A 19,169-nucleotide genomic window follows, 5' to 3' on the forward strand; every position below is an offset into this window, starting at 1 on the left:
TTAAAGTAATAATTAATAGGACCATCATGCTGATCGAGGGTGATTCACAAAGAAGGGATATCTGAATCATTTGCTTCGTTGACTTTTTCTTCATGAAAATCTGTCAAGTATAGTGGTAATGACTCAAGCCGTCCATATGCAGTATCATCCATCTCAGTAGCAATCAGCTGCAATTCAAGGCACTGGTATTACAAGGTGGTGGTGTTGCGGTGGAGGCCAGTTCATAAAATGCCTCCATGGTGAATATTTCTAGACTGTGACTAAGACGCAATCCTCATACTTCCCAACTTGGATGACAAGCATTACGGTAGTCAGACGTATGCTGACGTTAAGAGTGCACTCTGCCAGGCATTGTCAGACTGGATGGTCATGGATGGTTCACCTAAATAAGCGGTTCCAGAGCTGCAAATTCTTTGATTTGGGATCAGAATTGGACCCCAACCTGCCCCGCCCCCCCCTTCTCAAAACTCTTAACCCTAACCCCCATCTGTGTACTCTGGGTGCACTGACATATGTCATTAGAATTCTGTCTCGGAAGACATGATGAATTGGGTTTGTGATCTTGTTCTAATCCCCGGTCTGGAAGTTATTGGGCAATTCTGTCTGCCCTCTCTCTCTCTGTGTGTGTGCGCACGCACACACATACACACTTCCCTCGCATCCACCCCCTAACAATACACTAATGGATGTCATCTGTTGTGACCTTCAGAGGGGACGAGGCAGAAGACAGGAAAACAGTGTTTTCATCAAAATTAAAAAATGTTCATCTCTCCCAGTTTTTCAATCAATAGGCTTGAGTGCTGAAAATGCTTGGGTATTGATTAAGGCTGAATGGTTACTGTGTTCTTGGACAAACTGCTCTGACCGTAGTGTCCTTGAGTGTTTCGCTTGTCTAATTTATGAAACGGTACAAAACGGTTCAAACTTGAAAATAAATAAATAAAATAAACACTCCATTTATCTATATTTTGACTGCATCCTTTGCTTGATGTGCCCAATACAAAAAGCTAAGTCTTTCCGTAATGGTATTGATTTTTATTTTATATCAGCAAAAAAAAGCAATATTAGCTGTTAGGCCTATCCATCATTTCCCCTACATTGTCAATCAAGGTCTTTGTTGTGTGACCTTCCACTAACTCTGGTCCTTCTCTTTGGGCTGTGATTGGTAGGTGTCTCTGGTGCAGTGGACTGAGAGCGTTGGCCTCACACTGGTGGGACGGGACCAATCTTCCATGCAGCTACGGACCCCTAGTGGTCAAATCCTGAACTTCACCATCCTGCAGATATTCCCTTTCACCTATGAGAGTAAGAGGATGGGCATCATAGTTCGAGTGAGTGCAGAGATTACACAATTAAGATTAGATTTTCATTATGTACGTTATGTCCGTTGAGCGTTATGCATTAAACACCAACATTCAGATTGATTGTTTTATTTGACTGTAAACTAACCGTCACTAGGGATCATTGGTTGTTTGCCGGCATACACCCTGGGACTCCTCCAAGGATGCTATCTTAAACAATCAAAAAATGGATTTATCTGAGAAAGAGCTCAACTTCCAGTGAACTCTGACTAAGTCTGATGATGACTAACATTATTTTTGTTGGCTTGGCGAGATCTGCTAAACGTCAGGAAGCCTGGGATTGAAACCTTGCTTCCTCATGATAATAGTTTAAATCTTTTTGTCCCTTATGGATACCAAAATAAGTTTTCCCTTTAGGCAACAGTCTTAGTTGGTTTCAGGTTCTTTCCTGAAAACAATGAAATGATGCAGCATGCATGAAAACTAATTTCACCCACTGATTGACCCCTACAAAACTGTGATTTTTTTATTTGCTTTTCTGCAGATAATTCACAATGTACAATTATTTTTAAGCAAATAAACTAAAATAAAAGACACAAAAAGAAAAAAGACCCAACAGAAAAACACAACAGAAAAGAAGAACAAACAAGACAATTCGGCAGATTACAGATTACAAATTAAATCAGATTTAAATATCAGGACAGTCACTTGGAAAAATATAACTGGTTTCAACACAAACATTATCATGACACATCAGCAAGCCTGTGATTTGACAATGAAACTGATTCTGATTCATACACTTCTGGCTCATACAGGTGTGGAGTTTAGGCTACAGTGGAAGTTTATGGATAGTTAGATTGACATATTGTCACTGTTGTGTTACATACATAAACCTTGTATCTCCATCTTTAATCTTTTTATGTTTTTTCTTTTTTCCCCCCCATAAATTAACACCATATTTGTGGTATGACAATGTCACGCAAACATTTAACATTTTAATTTTGGCAATAATAACACACCCCAAATAGGGATGCCAGGTTGAAAATGGCTACGTCTGTATGTGGTTTTATGAATATTTAACCAATGAAAAATGACAAAATAATAACTACATTGGAACCTTTTATTTATACTGCCATCATTGGAACACAGGTTATTTTTTCCATTTCCTGAAAAGTAACAGTTTTGGACAAGGGTTTACACCAGACGGCGACAATACAATTATTACAGTGAACTAGTGCAGTGATTGATAATGAATTGTTTTCCAGGATGAATCGACAGGAGAGATCACGTTCTATATGAAGGGAGCGGACGTGGTGATGGCAGGGATTGTCCAATATAATGATTGGCTGGAAGAGGAGGTAATGAGGATCTGTGTTGATTACTCAGTTTAACCACATTTCAAACGGCCTTGTATCTTTTGTCAGTTTGTGTCACTAATATCGTTGAAAATCTGTTTGCATCTCTCCTCTCAAGTGTGGAAACATGGCTAGGGAAGGTCTCAGGGTCCTTGTAGTGTCCAAGAAGTCCCTTACAGAGGAGCAGTACCAGGACTTTGAGGTGAGCAAGCGTTCATTGGGTTGACTTACATGGATCTGAAACTCATGCTTGAAGATGCAATCTAGAACTAACGGAATAACATTATTTTAACCACATGAACCCTAGCGTCCCTTTTCTGGGGGGCGAACTTTGGGTGACAAAAGCCAATCTACAAACTCACAACGTGTCGCAACACAATGCGTTGTGAGCCTGTAGATCGTCTACTTTAAGTAAAAAGATTTTGTGTAGAGGGAGAAAGGAGGGGACCTAGTATAGACCCCTCGGGTAAATGGTTAACCATTCTGTATGGTAAAGTATGGTAATACAATATAGCTAGCACATTGGAGGTGGTCTCCCTACTCTTCCAAATGTAGCCCCTGGTGATGGGTAAGACACCTACTGGTTGACAGGTAGAACTGCCTGAAGCTTATAAGTGCAATTATCTGCTCTGGGCAAGCGGGCTTAGCTGAGCGGTAGAAATTTGGTCGCTCATGGAGAAGCCCCTGGCTATGGATTGCAGCTTTAATTCATACTCCATAATTCGAAGCTCACAACATGGCGCATTGCTAGAGATCTGAGCTGAGGGATTGGGCCCCAAACACAGCCTACAACAGGACAAGGCAGTCTTGATGAAGTATGGTCCGACTCCCTGCTGACTCCCCCTGCCAGACTTAATAAGCAATTTTGGTGTTTTGGTTTGCCAAACACATTATGAATGATGACATACGTTTGCCAGATATCAGAGAATGTCTAATGGCGGCTCCTGGCTGTACATTGTACTCACACTATACTACAAGCAGCAATGCACTCGGCGGGATAATATGGAATTTTGCGTAGGCATTTCATTAACATTGTTTTTAAATGTCAACGGCTGTCGTCTGGTGATTGGGGTCACCCTCTGGACACCCCATCCTCCCACGCACACACCCATATCCCACCGACACTCAGCCCCCACACACATATTACCTCCCATTGTTTGGGCTGGGCAGGGCAGTGCCTCCCCTCGGCAGTCGAAGGCCCCAGGCCCATTTTGTGAAGTGTAATTGTGTGAACTTGGGGTTGGGCTGAGCTGGTGGGTAGCAGTGAGTCACTCACTGAGTCACACACAGAGTTTGTGTTCCTGTATGAGTCACTTTTTGCAATTGTTTTTGCTTTATCTCACCAGAAAATTGCCCTGGAGCATTTCAGATAGGCGTTGACATACCAATTACTATCAATAACATATTTCAGCGACACAGAGGGTTAATTTGACTCTGTGAGTGTTGCTGTGTACATTGTGCCGTAGTTAGCGGTAACCAACAAGTTATTCATGCAGTATGCAGCTTAGTTTTGGTCTGGAAACATTGCTGCCCTCATGTCGAGCTGTGTCTTATATCCCACTGCTGGCAGATATATAACAATTTGACTGTTATTTCCCAGTTTTTCTGATCAGATTTTCTAATGGTTTTACCACATCCATAATATTAGTATCCATCCAGCCCAACACCAAACATTCCCACCACCTACGTTTACCAGCCCTCCCTCCTCTGCTCCCCAAGGCGCGGTACATCCAGGCCAAGCTCAGCGTCCATGACCGCTCCCTGAAAGTGGCCACTGTGATTGAGAGTCTAGAGATGGAGATGGAGTTGCTGTGTCTGACCGGAGTGGAGGACCAGCTCCAGGCTGATGTCAGGCCCACCCTGGAGATCCTCCGCAACGCAGGCATCAAGGTCTCACAGCCTACATTAGTGGTTTTCAAAGTGTGGTCTGAGGAAGCCCAGGGGTCCTAAAGGGGATACCAGCCAAATGAGGAGTAGTTTAATTTCACAATCATTTAATGAACTTCAAATGATTTCAACTAAAAAAAGTTACAGTGTGAGTGACTATTCTAACATTACAGTATGTCACCACCACTATGAGTCTATTTATCATGTTCAATTATTGCATTTATACAATTAAAGTTAAACACGATTAGTTTCATATCAGGACAGAATGAAATCATTTGAAATGGGGGTCCATGGTTTTATGAAAGTCAATGTGACTACATTGTTGCAACAGACTAAGAGACAAAACACAGGTATGCAAAAGGAAAGAAAATGCATCCAAAATATAATTTACGCGTTACGTTTATGATGTTGACAAGAGGATCTCCAAAAAGAGGATAAACTCTTATGCAGATAACTTGTACATCAGCATTCTTAAATACTCATTGGTTTAATTTGTTATGAGTCTGATGCACACATAATGTAAGTATAAAACAATGCTCATTTCCTGAAAAGAAAAGAAAGGGAAAACATTACTAGAATTCTATGGCAGAAAAGGAAAACATTAGTAGAATTATATGGCAGTTATTTCTATAGTAAACATATTAATTACACATTTTTATGCAGTGGCCTTCTTCAGTGTGAGGGGATTTTTTTTCTTCACACTTTGTAAACAGCCTAGGCTTTTCTATGGCGTGTACAAAGTATTTATGTTTTAAATAATAATATTAATAATAATGTTTCTTTATATAGCACCATTCTTGGCAGGGATACAAGGTGCTTTGAAATGAAAAAGGAAATGTAATTAATTAAAATGAATAAGAAACTAATACCAATGCAAATAAACAATGACAGAAAAGCAAAGGTAAAAACAGATGATACGGGCAAACACAAACTATATCAGTATAGATATTAAACAAAAGAAAACCATGTCACGTTAAGAGATTAAACAAAATGTTTAAGCAATTGTATCAACTGAATCTCCTTTTCTAATTTACAATGTCATTAAGCAAGAAGTAAAGCTTACTGTTGATAGGTATGACAGCCCCCAGGGTGATGTTTACGACGATATTTTGGTTTATAATTATAATAATAAATAATACATATTATTTGTAACACACTTTATATTTGACACAAATCTCAAAGTTCTACATTGCATAAAAGGCAAAAGAAATTCTGATCAATGGTCAGAGACCCCCCTCCCCAACTGCCAACTATACACAGCTAAGAAAACGTTCAAGTTTAAATCAAACACACAAGGCATCAATAAGTCCAACTAGGCAAATGCCTTGTTAAAAAGAAAGTCCCCTTTTAAAAGCATCGACGGACTATGGTGCTCTCAGATTATCACAACAATGAATTAATAGTTAGAGCACTTATAGAGCACTTTTTCTAGTTATTTTTCTGACTACAAATCTAAATACTATAATTCTATTTATTATTCTATTTAGGTGTGGATGCTGACAGGGGACAAGCTGGAGACAGCCACCTGCACCGCCAAAAATGCTCATCTGGTCACACGTAACCAGGACATCCATATCTTCAGACCCGTGAGTACAGAGGAGGGACCCCTCTTCCTCTTATGTGCATATAAAGTGACCAATAGTTGATTTTAGTACTTGAGGGCTTGTCCCAGTTCAAAAGGGCACTCATGGTTTCCTGACTACGATGACCTGTGGGCATCCATCCTTTGTACGGCCAAGGCCCATTTGCTAGTGGTCATACGGTCCCACACAACTACACAAGCAACCTAGCCAGGATCCACAGCTGAATAAATCACCTCCCACCAGCATGGCCCGTCCAAGTCACTGTCAAACAGAACAAACAGGCCTTCGCTCACACTGAGTGGGGAGACCAGCTGAGCCACTCCCAGAGGGAACGCACTGAGGGCTCACTTCCTAATTTGTTTTGCAGGTTTAGGGTTCTCGAACCGCTTTGATAGTCCCTTGACTTCCCCTCTGGACCCTCGCCAGAGCAGACGGAGAGCCGGCCATATAGGAAGGTTACAAATTGCGTACAACAGTGGTTACTGGAAGAGCAAAACAATGGCTGGCACAGCTTGAAAACCGCTGTCCCAGTGGACACAGGGAGTGCTGACTGGGCCTGTAACACATGCATCTGGAATAGTTTCCTGGTTGACACCAATGGCATGATCTGGATTGACGTATGAATTGTTAATAGCTGAAGGATATTCATACCAGAGCATCAACAGTTGTTGACAGATTGATCATACGCCAAGTCAGTGCCACATTTTTTAAACATTTTAAGTCTATATTTGAAAGTGACACATTCTTGGTAGGGGTGTTGGAAAAAATCAATTCATGTAAGAATCGCGATTCTTATTATCAACGATTCAAAATCGATTCACAATTTCCAAAAATCTATTTAAAAAATATATTTATATATACACAACCCTCTCTGGTATTATATAATAATTTGTTTGAGCTGTTGGAAATAATTAGACTACACTTAGTTGTTAAAGTCCAGATGAAAACAATAGGACTGAAATGATTTAGGATTTTTTTTTATGAGAATTTCTTTTTTTAACGAATCGTGACCCCAAGAATTTGAATCGAATCATGAGATAGCAGAAGATTCACAGCCCTAATTCTTGGAGCCCGCTAATTGATTGCATAGCATTTTTTCTTCCTTTCCTTACATTTCTGTTCAATAGTTCCCCATCAGTTGAGTTTTGGTTTGCAAGATGACTGTGAATCGCTTACTGTAGGCCTTCCATGATTCTAATCATTGTAAAGCAAATGGCAGTTGCAGTGTATCGAGCCGTCACACATTTATGCTGTGGGTTTGATTGCTATCAAGCTGGCTAGACTGACTGCCTGTTGTCCTGATGCATTATGCACGTGCATGAACCTTAATATGGTTGCCTTGTCATAGGTAACAACACGAGGGGAGGCTCACCTGGAGCTCAACGCATTTAGGAGAAAACACGACTGTGCGCTTGTGATATCTGGGGACTCACTCGAGGTAAGTGCCACGTGTGTGTCCGCCCGCCACTGAAAGACCACAGTTTAGTGGTATATGTGGTTGTCATTATTGTCTAAACCACACCAACTGTAAGTTTTGTGTCTCTGACATGCTGAAGATAAAGACCCACAGTCGTTACGTTGTGCACTGTGCCGCTCAACCCATGTGTATTCCGCTGCCCTGCAGGTGTGTCTGAAGTTCTATGAGTATGAGTTCATGGAGTTGGCATGCCAGTGTCCTGCTGTGGTTTGCTGTCGCTGTGCTCCGACTCAGAAGGCCCAGATAGTGCGGCTGCTACAGGAGCGCACAGGCAAACTGACCTGTGCTGTAGGTGAGTAGTAGCCCCAAGAGTACATGATAAACTGGAACCACAAACTGGAACCAAATGGTTATGCAACTTTTTAAGCCATATTTCAAGCTTTGTTCCCTGTTTGTTTTTATTTAGGGTTTATCACATTTCAAGAATACTTTGCCCTTCTCTAAAATGTCCATATTCATAATGAAACGCTGTATTTTATTGCATTCTATTTCGCCAACTAGTTCTATCCAATCTACATGGTTCCCCAAATAAAGGGGAAGATGGACATAATATTTGTTTGCTGGTTACATATGGCCGCCATTTGTCAAATTTGGACATTGTCAGCGGAATATTGCTTACACACCAATATCAGGAACATCATGGCTACGGTTTCGGCTCACAATACATGGGAACCTCAGCTCTGAGTTCCACGCGGAACTCAGAGCCTTTATTGGCTGGTTCTTCCAGTTAACCACCCTCAAACTAGAGATGTTAGACTGTTGTCATTTTAAGGGAGTGTCTTGCCAGCACACACAATGTGTTTGGTATGTCATACACAGATATGTGAATCCTGACACTTCCACGGCTGTTGTTTTCTCTTAGGGGACGGAGGAAACGATGTCAGCATGATCCAGGAAGCCGACTGTGGCGTGGGAGTGGAGGGCAAAGTAAGACTCTCTTCCATCTCATCGGCTCACGCTGCTGCCGCTCTCACACTTTGTCCCTGTGTGTGTGTGTGTTTCCTTTTGAGATGGCTGTCACAGATTGTCACAGATGTAGAGGGACGTGCACAGATGATTCCTCTGCTGGGAGAATCTGTCGTTTGCACCCAAACACAAGTCTTCATCCAAACTTTACTTATAAAGCACATATTGCAACGACCAAAGGTCAACCAAAGTGCTGTACAGGTTAAAACAAAGAAACAAGATTGACAAAGACAAATAAAACGGATTAAGACAAGAAAACAAAAAGTGGCATAACGAAGAGAAACAAAAAGTGCTAAAAGCAGCATTACAAAGTTATACCATTTACACTATAAAACAGTGTCAAAGGCCACAGTGAAAAAAAGTATTCTTCAATAAAGACTTAAAGGTCTCTAGTGAAGGAGTAGAGCGAATATGGAGGGTCAGGGTGTTCCAAAGTCTAGGGACAGCCGCTGCAAAGGCCCGGTCACCTCTGGTCTTACAGTATAACTAGTTTTGAGCTCAGTCAAGAGCGACTGGTCAGCTGACCTCAGGGCTGTGGCTGGGATGTACGGCTCTATGAGCTCTGATGAATACGAGGGGGACAGCCCATTTTGGCCTTTAAAAACAAACAGTAAGATCTTAAAATCAATTCTAAGACGGACAGGGAGCCAGTGGAGTGAGGCTAGGACCGGAGTGATGTGGGTGCGTTTTTTCTTGCCAGTGAGGAGGCAAGCGGCAGCATACTGTACTAGCTGCAGACACCTAAGAGCTGACTGGTCAATACCTACATAAAGGGAGTTGCAGTAAACGAGCCTCAAGGTTATAAAGGAGTGCATTACCCTCTCTAGGTTAGGTGGGGAGAGATAAGCCTTTATCCTTGCCAGAAGCCGGAGTTGGAAGAAGCTGGCTTTAACCACAGAACTGATCTGTTTGTCGAATCTGAAGTTACTGTCGAAGATCCCACCAAGGTTTTTAACTGATGAGTGGATGTTGGCGCTAAAATGCCTGAATCGTAACCATAATCCGCCAAATCGATTCCATGATCGCAGAATCAAAGACCTTTATTTTCCCACTGACTGCTGTTCATTTTCTAAAGTCCCATTCATTGACCTTAATACTTGTAAAAAATAAAAAACACTATTCTAAGTAACTTATCAGACCATGCACATGTATTTAAGCTTACCAAAGACCTTCTATAACCTGCTTTCTCTTTCCCCGTTGCTATGTCTCTCTGACAGGAAGGAAAGCAGGCGTCGTTGGCCGCCGACTTCTCTGTGACTCAGTTCAAACATTTGGGCCGACTCCTCATGGTCCATGGGCGGAACAGTTACAAGAGGTCTGCAGCCCTCAGCCAGTTTGTCATCCACAGGAGCCTGTGCATCAGCACCATGCAGGTAGGTAGGATGGGCCTATGTAGGTCAATAGGTAGGATATGGGTAATGCACAGCACAATTAATATCACTTCAACTTTTGACTGCCAGAAATAAAACATAATTTTGCCATGCCACTGCCAGCGATTTTCGAGTGTTTTCACTCACCTTTGAAATATCTTAGAATATTTATCTCCAGTATGATAGATCCCCGATCGCTTTAAAAGACGTATCCGAGTCTCGTAGAATCGGCGATTCCATAGTTGTGGCCAGTTGAATGTAGGCTGTTTTCGCCAAAAAGCAACACAAACAGCAGAAAAGCCATTCTTCCAGATCGAATTACAAGGGAGAGAACGGGCTGTTTGTTTTGAGATCACGTGACCCGCTGCTCCTCTCCTTGTCTGGGAGCCAAACGGTGACCCATAGGCGAGCGAACAGCACCATCTAGTAGAAAACCACTGAAAACACAAATCGTCATTGGCTGTGTGGGCCATGGCAAAATATGATGAGAAATGTTGTCATTGGCAGTCAAAGAGTTAACCAAGTTCACCAAGGTATCCCTATATTTTTCTTTTTTGAAAAGTTTTGGAAAATCTTGAAAAATTGTGAGCAATTTGGAATCATTTTGAAAAGGTTTAACGACACAAATCTTCTCTGATGGGGTCTCTACAACAGTGGTTCTCAAACTTTTTCATGTCAAGGACCCCCAAATTGACACTTATTAGCCTGCGGACCCCCATTTCAAAAGATATGCCAGGGACCCCCATGAGAGAAGATTTTTTACGGCTCTAGCAGTGATTCTCAACCATTTTGATTTCAAGGACCCCCAGTTTGACATGCATTAGGCTACAGACCCCCAGTTAATGGCATATCTATCACTTGGACCGCAATTTATATTGTAAAATCTATGTCAATTTAACTCTGAGAGTGTACAAATGGAACCAAATGGACCCGTTAGGGTCCATTTGGTTCCATTTGTACACTCTCAAGAGTTACAGACACATAAGGGTCCATTTGGTGCCTAATCTATCATTTAGCTGGGGACCCCCTGGAACTCCCTCAAGGACCCCTGGGGGTCCCCGGACCCCACTTTGAGAACCAATGCTCTACAAAACCTTTGCCGATGGGGGTCTGTGACATGGAAAAGTTTGAGAGCCACTGCCATGGTTAACTAAATCCAGGGCATGAACAGTGATATTTGAGGATTGACACCAAGCTAACCAGATCTGATCAGAGGTCAGTGGGGTTGAGGCAGGGAGTTCAGAGATGGTCAACATTCGTGACGCATCAGAAGAGTGGGCCCTGCACCTACAGCTTCAGTCCACAGTCCCATGTCGCAGTCCAACATCAGCCCACACTGGGGAGGGAGAGCCCATGACTCACTCTGGCTTTACGGAGGCCATCCTCCACATGGCTCACATTAACACCGACCACAACCACAGCTGTGACCTGTTTGGTATGGGACCTACCAATCTGGTTGACTGACTAATTGACTGGCGCTACCCTTGCAGCCGTCCACGTATTAACCCGTTCAATCCGGGAACGCATCTACAAATGTCTTCTAAATCCTAAGAGTTTTCTGAAAAATCACACCCTGTGTGAAGGAAGCGGTGCCTTTGGGGCGGGGCTTAACTCATTTCAGTTCGTCCCTATTGGTGGTCTGAGTGCACTTACCAAATTTGTACTTGGTAGCATGCTGCAAACTGGAATAATGGCTGTTTAAAGCCCAGCCAATGGGCAGACAGAGGGGGCGGGGCTTAAGTAATTACAGTGTGTCCCTATTGATGGTTTTAGTCCATGTCCAAAATTTGTACTCCGTAGCATGCTGCGAACTTGAGTTATGGCTGTTTAAAGGCCAGCCAATGGGAAGACAGAGGGGGCGGGGCTTGAGCAATTCATGCTCGGCCCGTATTGGTGGTCCACATACCAAATTTGGACTTGGTGGCATGCTGCAAACTGGAGTTATAGCTGTTTAAAATCCCGTGCTCATCCCGTGCTCATACGGGCGGACGTCCCTGGGGGTCCCTGGACCCCTCTTTGATAACCGGTGGCACGTGTGGCAAATGAGAGGAGAGATGGCATAGGCAATCTCCAAGTCCGTGTGTGTGTGTGTGTGTGTGCGTGTGTTTGTATGTGTTGCTTCTTTGCCGTGCTCATCCCGGGCTCATACACACAGACACACAGACACACAGACACACACACAGACACCGAGTCAAAGCCACGTATAGAGCGGTTGGCACCGCTAAAAAAATACAGTATGTTGCTATGCTATATATCAGTGGTTCTCAAACCTTTTCATGTGAAGGACGCCCAAAATTATATGTATTTGGCCGCGGACCCCCATCTGAAAATATTTTGTTCCAGGGACCCCCAGGAGCAAAGATTAGAGTCAAAAATGGTCCATTTAAAAATATCTATATTCATAGATTTGCACAAATAAAAAGTGTTTTAGTTTTCTTTTCTTTTTTTCTACAATTTCTCTGGCTTGTTAAAATTCAATTTGTCATTTAATCATTATTAATTTGGCCCATTAGTGATATTTTTGTGTTTAGCATTTGAAAGGTGACGGAAACTGGCTTCTTCCATTTCTGTCCCTGATGCCATCAAAGGATTGATGGGAGCTGAAGAATAAATGATGATTCATTCATTATATCTCTCCTTTTTTCTTCTCCCCGCAGGCCGTTTTCTCATCTGTTTTCTACTTCGCCTCTGTCCCCCTCTATCAAGGATTCTTAGTTATCGGGTGAGCCAAGCATTATGAATAGCGATGACTTATCACAAGAGCATTTGGCTGCTGTTTCCATGGCATTTCATTTGTGTAAAAGCACTGTCGCATTGACAAGACAGGAAACTATGCAATCTTTATGCTGTACTGTAATGCATCCAAGAACTAAATCAAAAGAAGCGAACTGGCTAAAACAATTTTTCATTTTGTATCAAAGTGGCTTCCCTGGATGTATAGAATTAAGCTTCAAATCAATGAAGCCCAAACTTCAGCCGTTTAACCGACAAAATCATTTCTATTTCAGCTACTCTACTATCTACACCATGTTCCCCGTGTTCTCTCTTGTGCTCGACAAAGATGTTAAGTCAGAAGTTGCCATGCTGTACCCAGAACTATATAAAGACTTATTAAAGGTATTTATTTTACAATCAAAGATATCGCATTTTATCACTGATTATGTCATCATTCATACTTTGTCGCATGATCCTTTCAACAAGTGTTGTTTGGCCTTCGGCCTGACGGAGACAAATAAGTATGAATTAGCCAGCTATGCACATAAACAGTTTTTCCGCAAACTATCTGTACTGACAGTTTTTTGCACTCTTTCTACAAATTAGACACTGTACACACTTTATTTCTTTAAAACTATTGCAGCTAAGCTTTTACGCTTATTATACCTTGTTTTTTTATATTATTTATTTCATTTTCCCCCATTTGTTATTGTTAGCACAGTCTGGTGGAGTACATGCAACATACTTTTTGAGCGTGAACAATAAATCTCTTGAATTCATATCGTCGCTGTCGGGTGGAAACCTTGTATATCCAAAGAATAACCTGTGTTCCAATGATTCAATGTCACCTGCTCTTGTTAATACTTTTCATTGTTTAAATATTTATAAAAAAAGCTAATGTACAAGCTTGTAGATCAGCTATTGTTATTACTTTTGTGTAACACTCTTGTACAACGAAGTAGGGCATTGATTTACAAAACAAAACATATGATATATGTATTCTTTTATATCAGAGGTTGAAATATACAGTAGAGATACAATCTTTCTGCCCGACAGCAACAATATGGATATGAAGTTTAATCACTGGTTGTGTTGTTTTTCTTCACAGGGCAGACCGTTGTCTTTCAAGACATTTCTAATATGGGTCATAATAAGTATTTACCAAGGTAAGGAAGAACCACTAAATGTAGCCAAGTGTAAAAACTGCAGAAATGTGGCATTGGTAGAGAGTACAGTAGCATACAAACACATGGCACCAAGACAACTGGACAATGTAGATCTTATATAGTACAGTATATGTTTTCAAGCAGCATTGTGTAGTGAATGTCCAGTAACATGTAACTGCATGAGTTATTGTACTATACTTTATGTGAGACTGTGGTATGTGGGATTAAAAGACAGTGTTTTACCAACAAAGCTTACCTTAAGCTGCCCTTACAAAGCCACCAGAAACTACTGCACTCTGCATTTTTCATGCGTAACTCTCCCAAACTGCCCACACACTTTCGTCTTAATTACTAGAAGAGTTTATTTATGTCTGTGGTGGTTGTGGATGTTAAATAACCTGAGGTGGTTTTCCGACATGGGCCATTTATGTTGCAAAGGCGTTGCCAGAGCCATCCAACGTTACACCCGTGTGCCTTTTGTGTACAGACTCACTCCCAAACGTCTCTCTGTCAAAACAGACTTTATTTGATGGATGCTCTACTTTATTCCAGATCCATCTTGAGCTATCTTTCCAAATCACCAGGCCCACTTTCTTAGCCTTCTAGAAAGAACCTCTGATGAGTTGTTTGGAATCACTTTGATTGTAGTTGTAGTTGCTTGTACGTTTTTGAATGCCTTGCGGTAGGGGTGCAATCGAAAATCATGTTTTTAATTCAAACATCTTAACGAGTTAGCTGTTGCACCTTGCCCTCACCTGCTCAACATTACACAAGGGTTCATTACCAGGACAACGTACAACCCATCTCCCCATCCCTCAGGCATACTGAGGAACAATAAAATCATCGCCATTACATACTATTTGACAGTACAATAAGCAACAAGAACATAAGAATATTACCAAAAATCATCAAAGATTATCCCGATTATCATTTTTTCGTGCAGCGAATATTCTTTGAGGCAGTGGTTCTCAACCTTTTCAGGCCGTGACCCCCCAAAATAATCATATTTGAACCGGGGACCCCCCACCCTGACAGGCACTTGGAATTGTTGATGAGGTTGAGGCATTACATTTAGTTTGACTCGGTTCCACAGATACATATTGTGAAAATAGCTGATGTATTTCTTTGTTTTGGTATTAGGTATTAAAGTCCTTAAATTGTCACTTTAATGGCATCTGGGGAACCCCCTGGGGGTCCTGACCCACAGGTTGAGAACCCCTGCTTTAAGGCATGCTTTAAAGGGGGCTAAGCAATATATTCTCCCAGGTAAAAGGTGTTTACACATTAAGGTCTAGGGCAATACTACTGCTACATTCGCCCCCCCAGTCACACCCTTTTGGCTTTAGTCAGATTTAGCTGATGGCATTACATTCATAATGCTCTGAGTAAAGACTAGGCAGAGTGTCTTTAAACTGTAATATCATATTGTTAATATTAGATCCTGTCTTTGCCTTACAGGCAGCATCATCATGTACGGTGCCATGCTGCTCTTCGAGTCCGAGTTTGTCCACATCGTTGCCATTTCTTTCACTGCTCTCATTCTAACTGAGCTGCTAATGGTGGCCCTGACCATTCAGACGTGGCACTGGCTCATGATAGTCGGCGAACTTCTCAGTTTGGCGTGTTACATCGCATCTCTCGTCTTCCTACATGAGTTCATAGGTGAGAGAACACATGCACACATGCACAAAACATTCTGCCAAGACAAGAGGGTGACACTTTTATGGACGGATATATTGAGATTGGGTCAGTATGTTTCAAATAAGGAAAAGGAAAAACAATGCACCGCTAATTTATGTCAATGCACACTCTGATTGATTGATGATATTGGGCTTTTCCTGACCTTGAAATACTACGTCAGCATTCGGCAGTGACAAGGACCAGTCCAGTTATGCCATGCCTCTGGCGTCCAGTTTGTCCCCTATTAGGAAGGCTAAAGGTGAGCATAGTGACACATTGTGCTAGAGTGGCGCAAGCATGGGCATACCATAGTATCAAAGAGGAAATGCCAAGCGCTCCTGTCGGTTTCCTGTCCCAGCTACTATTTACTGCCAAGGTCCATGTGTTTATTACAGACATGACGGTGCCAGCGTTTAGTAGAAAACATAACAACAAAGTCATTTTTCTGTGCTAGAGTGTCACAGATTTGCGGGCACTATAAGACCCTATAAGAGGAAAAATATATACTTTAATTGAGAAAATAGTTGTATGCCTTTGTTTATATTTTTCCATAGCCGTCTATTTCCTGTCAGGCCTTTGGGGATTTATTTACTTGATCTGACAGAAAAACACTATGTTTACTTTTGCCATATTGGGTCTGGTGACACATACAACACTCTCATGGAGCTTTCCAAACCTTTACTTTAGGCCTTTATGTGTGGCATGTAGTTCCAATTTCAGCTCGACCACTGAGAATTATGACTGGAACGTGGTCAAAAGTACCTTTTTTGGGCCTTGAGGCCAAACTGAAATTAGATTTTAAAGACTATCTTTAAAATGAAAAAGACATCTAACATTTTTAAAGAAGATCTATTTTTTGGTTAAGTCAGCATTTTCTCATTCAGTTTGATGTCTTTCCAGTCTACTCGTGACTATTCATGTCAAGAGGTCCTACAAGGGTGCTTGATTCATTGTGCAGTTTAACTGTTGAACGTAACAAGGATTAATTCAAATGGCATATCGTCAGGCAGAAAGCAATGTAAAAAAACGTGACTTTTCAGGAAATGTAAAAAATAACCTGTGTTCCAATTAATCCAATGTAGTTATTATATAGTCACAAGCTCTTGTCAATACTTTTCATTGGTTGAACATTTATAAAACCTACAGACAGACTTAGCCACTTTTAACCTGGCATCCCTGTTTTGGAAATGTCATTATAGGAGACTTTTCCAATAATGCCTAAATCTTTCCCAAACAACCAATCTACAAGCACACATCGTGTATGTATCTGACCGTTGTCTCTGTGTTTTGTTGTGTAGATGTGTACTTCATCATGACAGTGTCCTTCCTGTGGAAGGTGACTGTAATCACCCTGGTCAGCTGCCTACCGCTATACATCCTCAAATACCTGCGCCGGCGCTTCTCCCCACCCAGCTACTCCAAGCTCACCACCTAGAGAGCCAGTGGAGTCTCCTCTCCCCACCACACCCCCAGCCTCGCTTAACTGTAGGAATACAGAGGTGCATTCCTCTCTCGGCTAACACAGACTGCACTTGGACCAGAGAATCACAAATGGCCTCCTCCCCTTTAATTTATTGTGAAAAAGGCTTGCATTTGCAAACTCATGACTGTGGATAATCCATTTGAATTTGGAGGTGAGGGTGTTAAGTGTTCAACAGTGTTACATGTGTTTGATGCAAAGGCTGGTAAGTACTCTGGGTTGACAACACACCCAGGGATTTGTGTGTTTGATGCAAAGGCTGATAAGTACTCGGGGTTGACAAGACTCCCAGGGATTTGTGGGTAGCTTTGGGTAGCACTGGTATTAGAGTGCATCTGTATTGTGTCATACAGACCACAGGCAACTACAGGCATTGAAATATTCTTACGAGTGAAATGTAAATATGCGGGTGACATAACTGATTAACACAGAGCTATTGTGCCTCTTTTAATCAAGCAATGCACCGCTAAAATAAGATGCTGATATTTTTTCCCTTCTGATTCAACCTATGGATATTGAGAAAAAAAAGAAAGAAAGAAAAAACACTTGGGCTGATTTGAGAATGGTTACTTACTACAAAACAAGATGCGATTCTCAGTCAGTTATGCAAAAGTTCAATCAGGTTTTGGTCTTTAAACATTACAGTTGCTACAGTTAGCTCTTTAAACAGCAATGCTTTTATTATTGGAACTGACGTAGCATTTTCTCAGGACTCACGCTGTCCTTAAAGAGTGATCATCTAAATAGAGCTGGAGAATTATATGTAAAAAAAAACTTTTTACAGACCAGACTCCGCATAAAATACACGCCTGTGAGTTTTGTGTATTTGTTTGTGCGTCACTCCAGTGCTACAGCCCAACATAGCGGAGGTGTTGTGGTTGTTTATTTAGCATGACCCACAGTCTCTGATGTTAAATCTGTCTTTGTCTTTTTGTACGGATGCTGAATAGTAAAAGTTGTTTGTGTGTTGAGGAGCATGGTCAAAATAGCCACAGACGGGTATGGGCTATTTGCAGTCAGACCTTCCACCATGTCTCCTCACTGGCCTGCGTGTTCAACGGTGGCTTGGCGGTCTTGACCCTCTCATGTGGGCACCCCAGAGGCAGACGTTGACCACACTTTAGCATTGCATGGTGACTCACAGTAGTTGTGACCTAAAGCCATAACTGAAAATACTCCACTGACCGATGTACGGCTGCCCCCCCCCATCCCCTTCTGTCACTCCTTCTCCTCCAAAGCCCCCTCACTTCTCTCTGCTACTACTAACACCCACAGATTATCTGTAGAAAGAAAAGAGAACAAATAACAACTACGCTGCCAAGTAGAATTTGAAAATGCTCGCTGAAGTGTTACTGCACATTTGTCAAATTTAAAAAAAAGAGAGAAATGCTTTTGATCCGTTCCTCATGGTGGTGCGGTGATAACATTGTAAATAATTAGTGTTGTATTATCATGTCCTCATTTCTTAAGCCCTTGGTTTTTGCTTATACGATGTAAAAGACGCAGTCTTCAATTGACTGAGTTAAATGAGCACTGAGGATTTTAATTTGTATGGACCATTTGCAAGTGCTGTGCATCATTGAAAGATTACTGTGTTGGTGCAACGCAGTGAATCCTAAATAATGTGCCATAAGTAATAATTTAATGTACTCATGTACACTCCAACTCCCATTTAACTCCAAGAATTTTGCACAGAATTGTGTTTGTACTACTGATTAATTATTGCTTTTTTAATATGCTGTGGATTTGCAAACCATAAATTATGGTAAATGTATGTTTATTATTTGGCCAATGGCATTGTGATCTTGCTTGTAAATATAACATGTTTTAAGTTTTTATTTATTCATTCATTAATTGCACACGGATAACTAATAGAACAAAAAGGGAGGATTCTGTTCATGTTAATTGGTGATGATGATTAATAAATGTCATGCTGTTTTCTAGTGCTGCTGTTCTTTATCATATCTTGAAAAGTATTAATAGCCTAAGAATATAATTTATTTTGTGCATGTGTTTGTCATAAAGTTAGGTGGACCAATCACCCGCTTAAGAAAAACTTTCAGCAAGGTTTGAGCTGGAAGAAGTTCATGAATTACCTATTCTCCCCAAAGAGCAAAACGGTTTAAGTCAAGTAAGTCATGTGTTTGTCATGCTTAATTGATACTTCATCGTACAAACAGTGTCTTGTG

At 41.5% G+C, this 19,169-nt stretch overlaps 1 protein-coding gene across 2 annotated transcripts in view; it reads left to right on the forward strand.

Annotated features, from left to right (window-relative positions):
• atp9a (ATPase phospholipid transporting 9A) overlaps window positions 1–18,919 on the forward strand; it is a 35,855-nt gene extending 16,936 nt beyond the window's left edge. For both annotated transcript variants that reach the window (XM_084069642.1, XM_084069643.1), the window contains 14 exons: window positions 1,170–1,331; window positions 2,567–2,659; window positions 2,775–2,858; window positions 4,376–4,546; window positions 6,031–6,129; window positions 7,475–7,564; window positions 7,751–7,895; window positions 8,466–8,530; window positions 9,787–9,942; window positions 12,597–12,661; window positions 12,948–13,056; window positions 13,763–13,820; window positions 15,279–15,482; window positions 16,799–18,919. In XM_084069642.1, the coding sequence (XP_083925768.1) occupies window positions 1,170–1,331; window positions 2,567–2,659; window positions 2,775–2,858; window positions 4,376–4,546; window positions 6,031–6,129; window positions 7,475–7,564; window positions 7,751–7,895; window positions 8,466–8,530; window positions 9,787–9,942; window positions 12,597–12,661; window positions 12,948–13,056; window positions 13,763–13,820; window positions 15,279–15,482; window positions 16,799–16,935 (1,638 nt within the window). In that variant the 3' untranslated portion in view covers window positions 16,936–18,919. The remainder of the gene's footprint in view (window positions 1–1,169; window positions 1,332–2,566; window positions 2,660–2,774; window positions 2,859–4,375; window positions 4,547–6,030; window positions 6,130–7,474; window positions 7,565–7,750; window positions 7,896–8,465; window positions 8,531–9,786; window positions 9,943–12,596; window positions 12,662–12,947; window positions 13,057–13,762; window positions 13,821–15,278; window positions 15,483–16,798) is intronic.
• Window positions 18,920–19,169: the final 250 nt, after the last annotated feature.

Source organism: Gymnoscopelus microlampas, assembly GCF_963454915.1.
Source record: "Gymnoscopelus microlampas genome assembly, chromosome: 10".
Classification (NCBI taxonomy): Eukaryota; Metazoa; Chordata; class Actinopteri; order Myctophiformes; family Myctophidae; genus Gymnoscopelus; species Gymnoscopelus microlampas.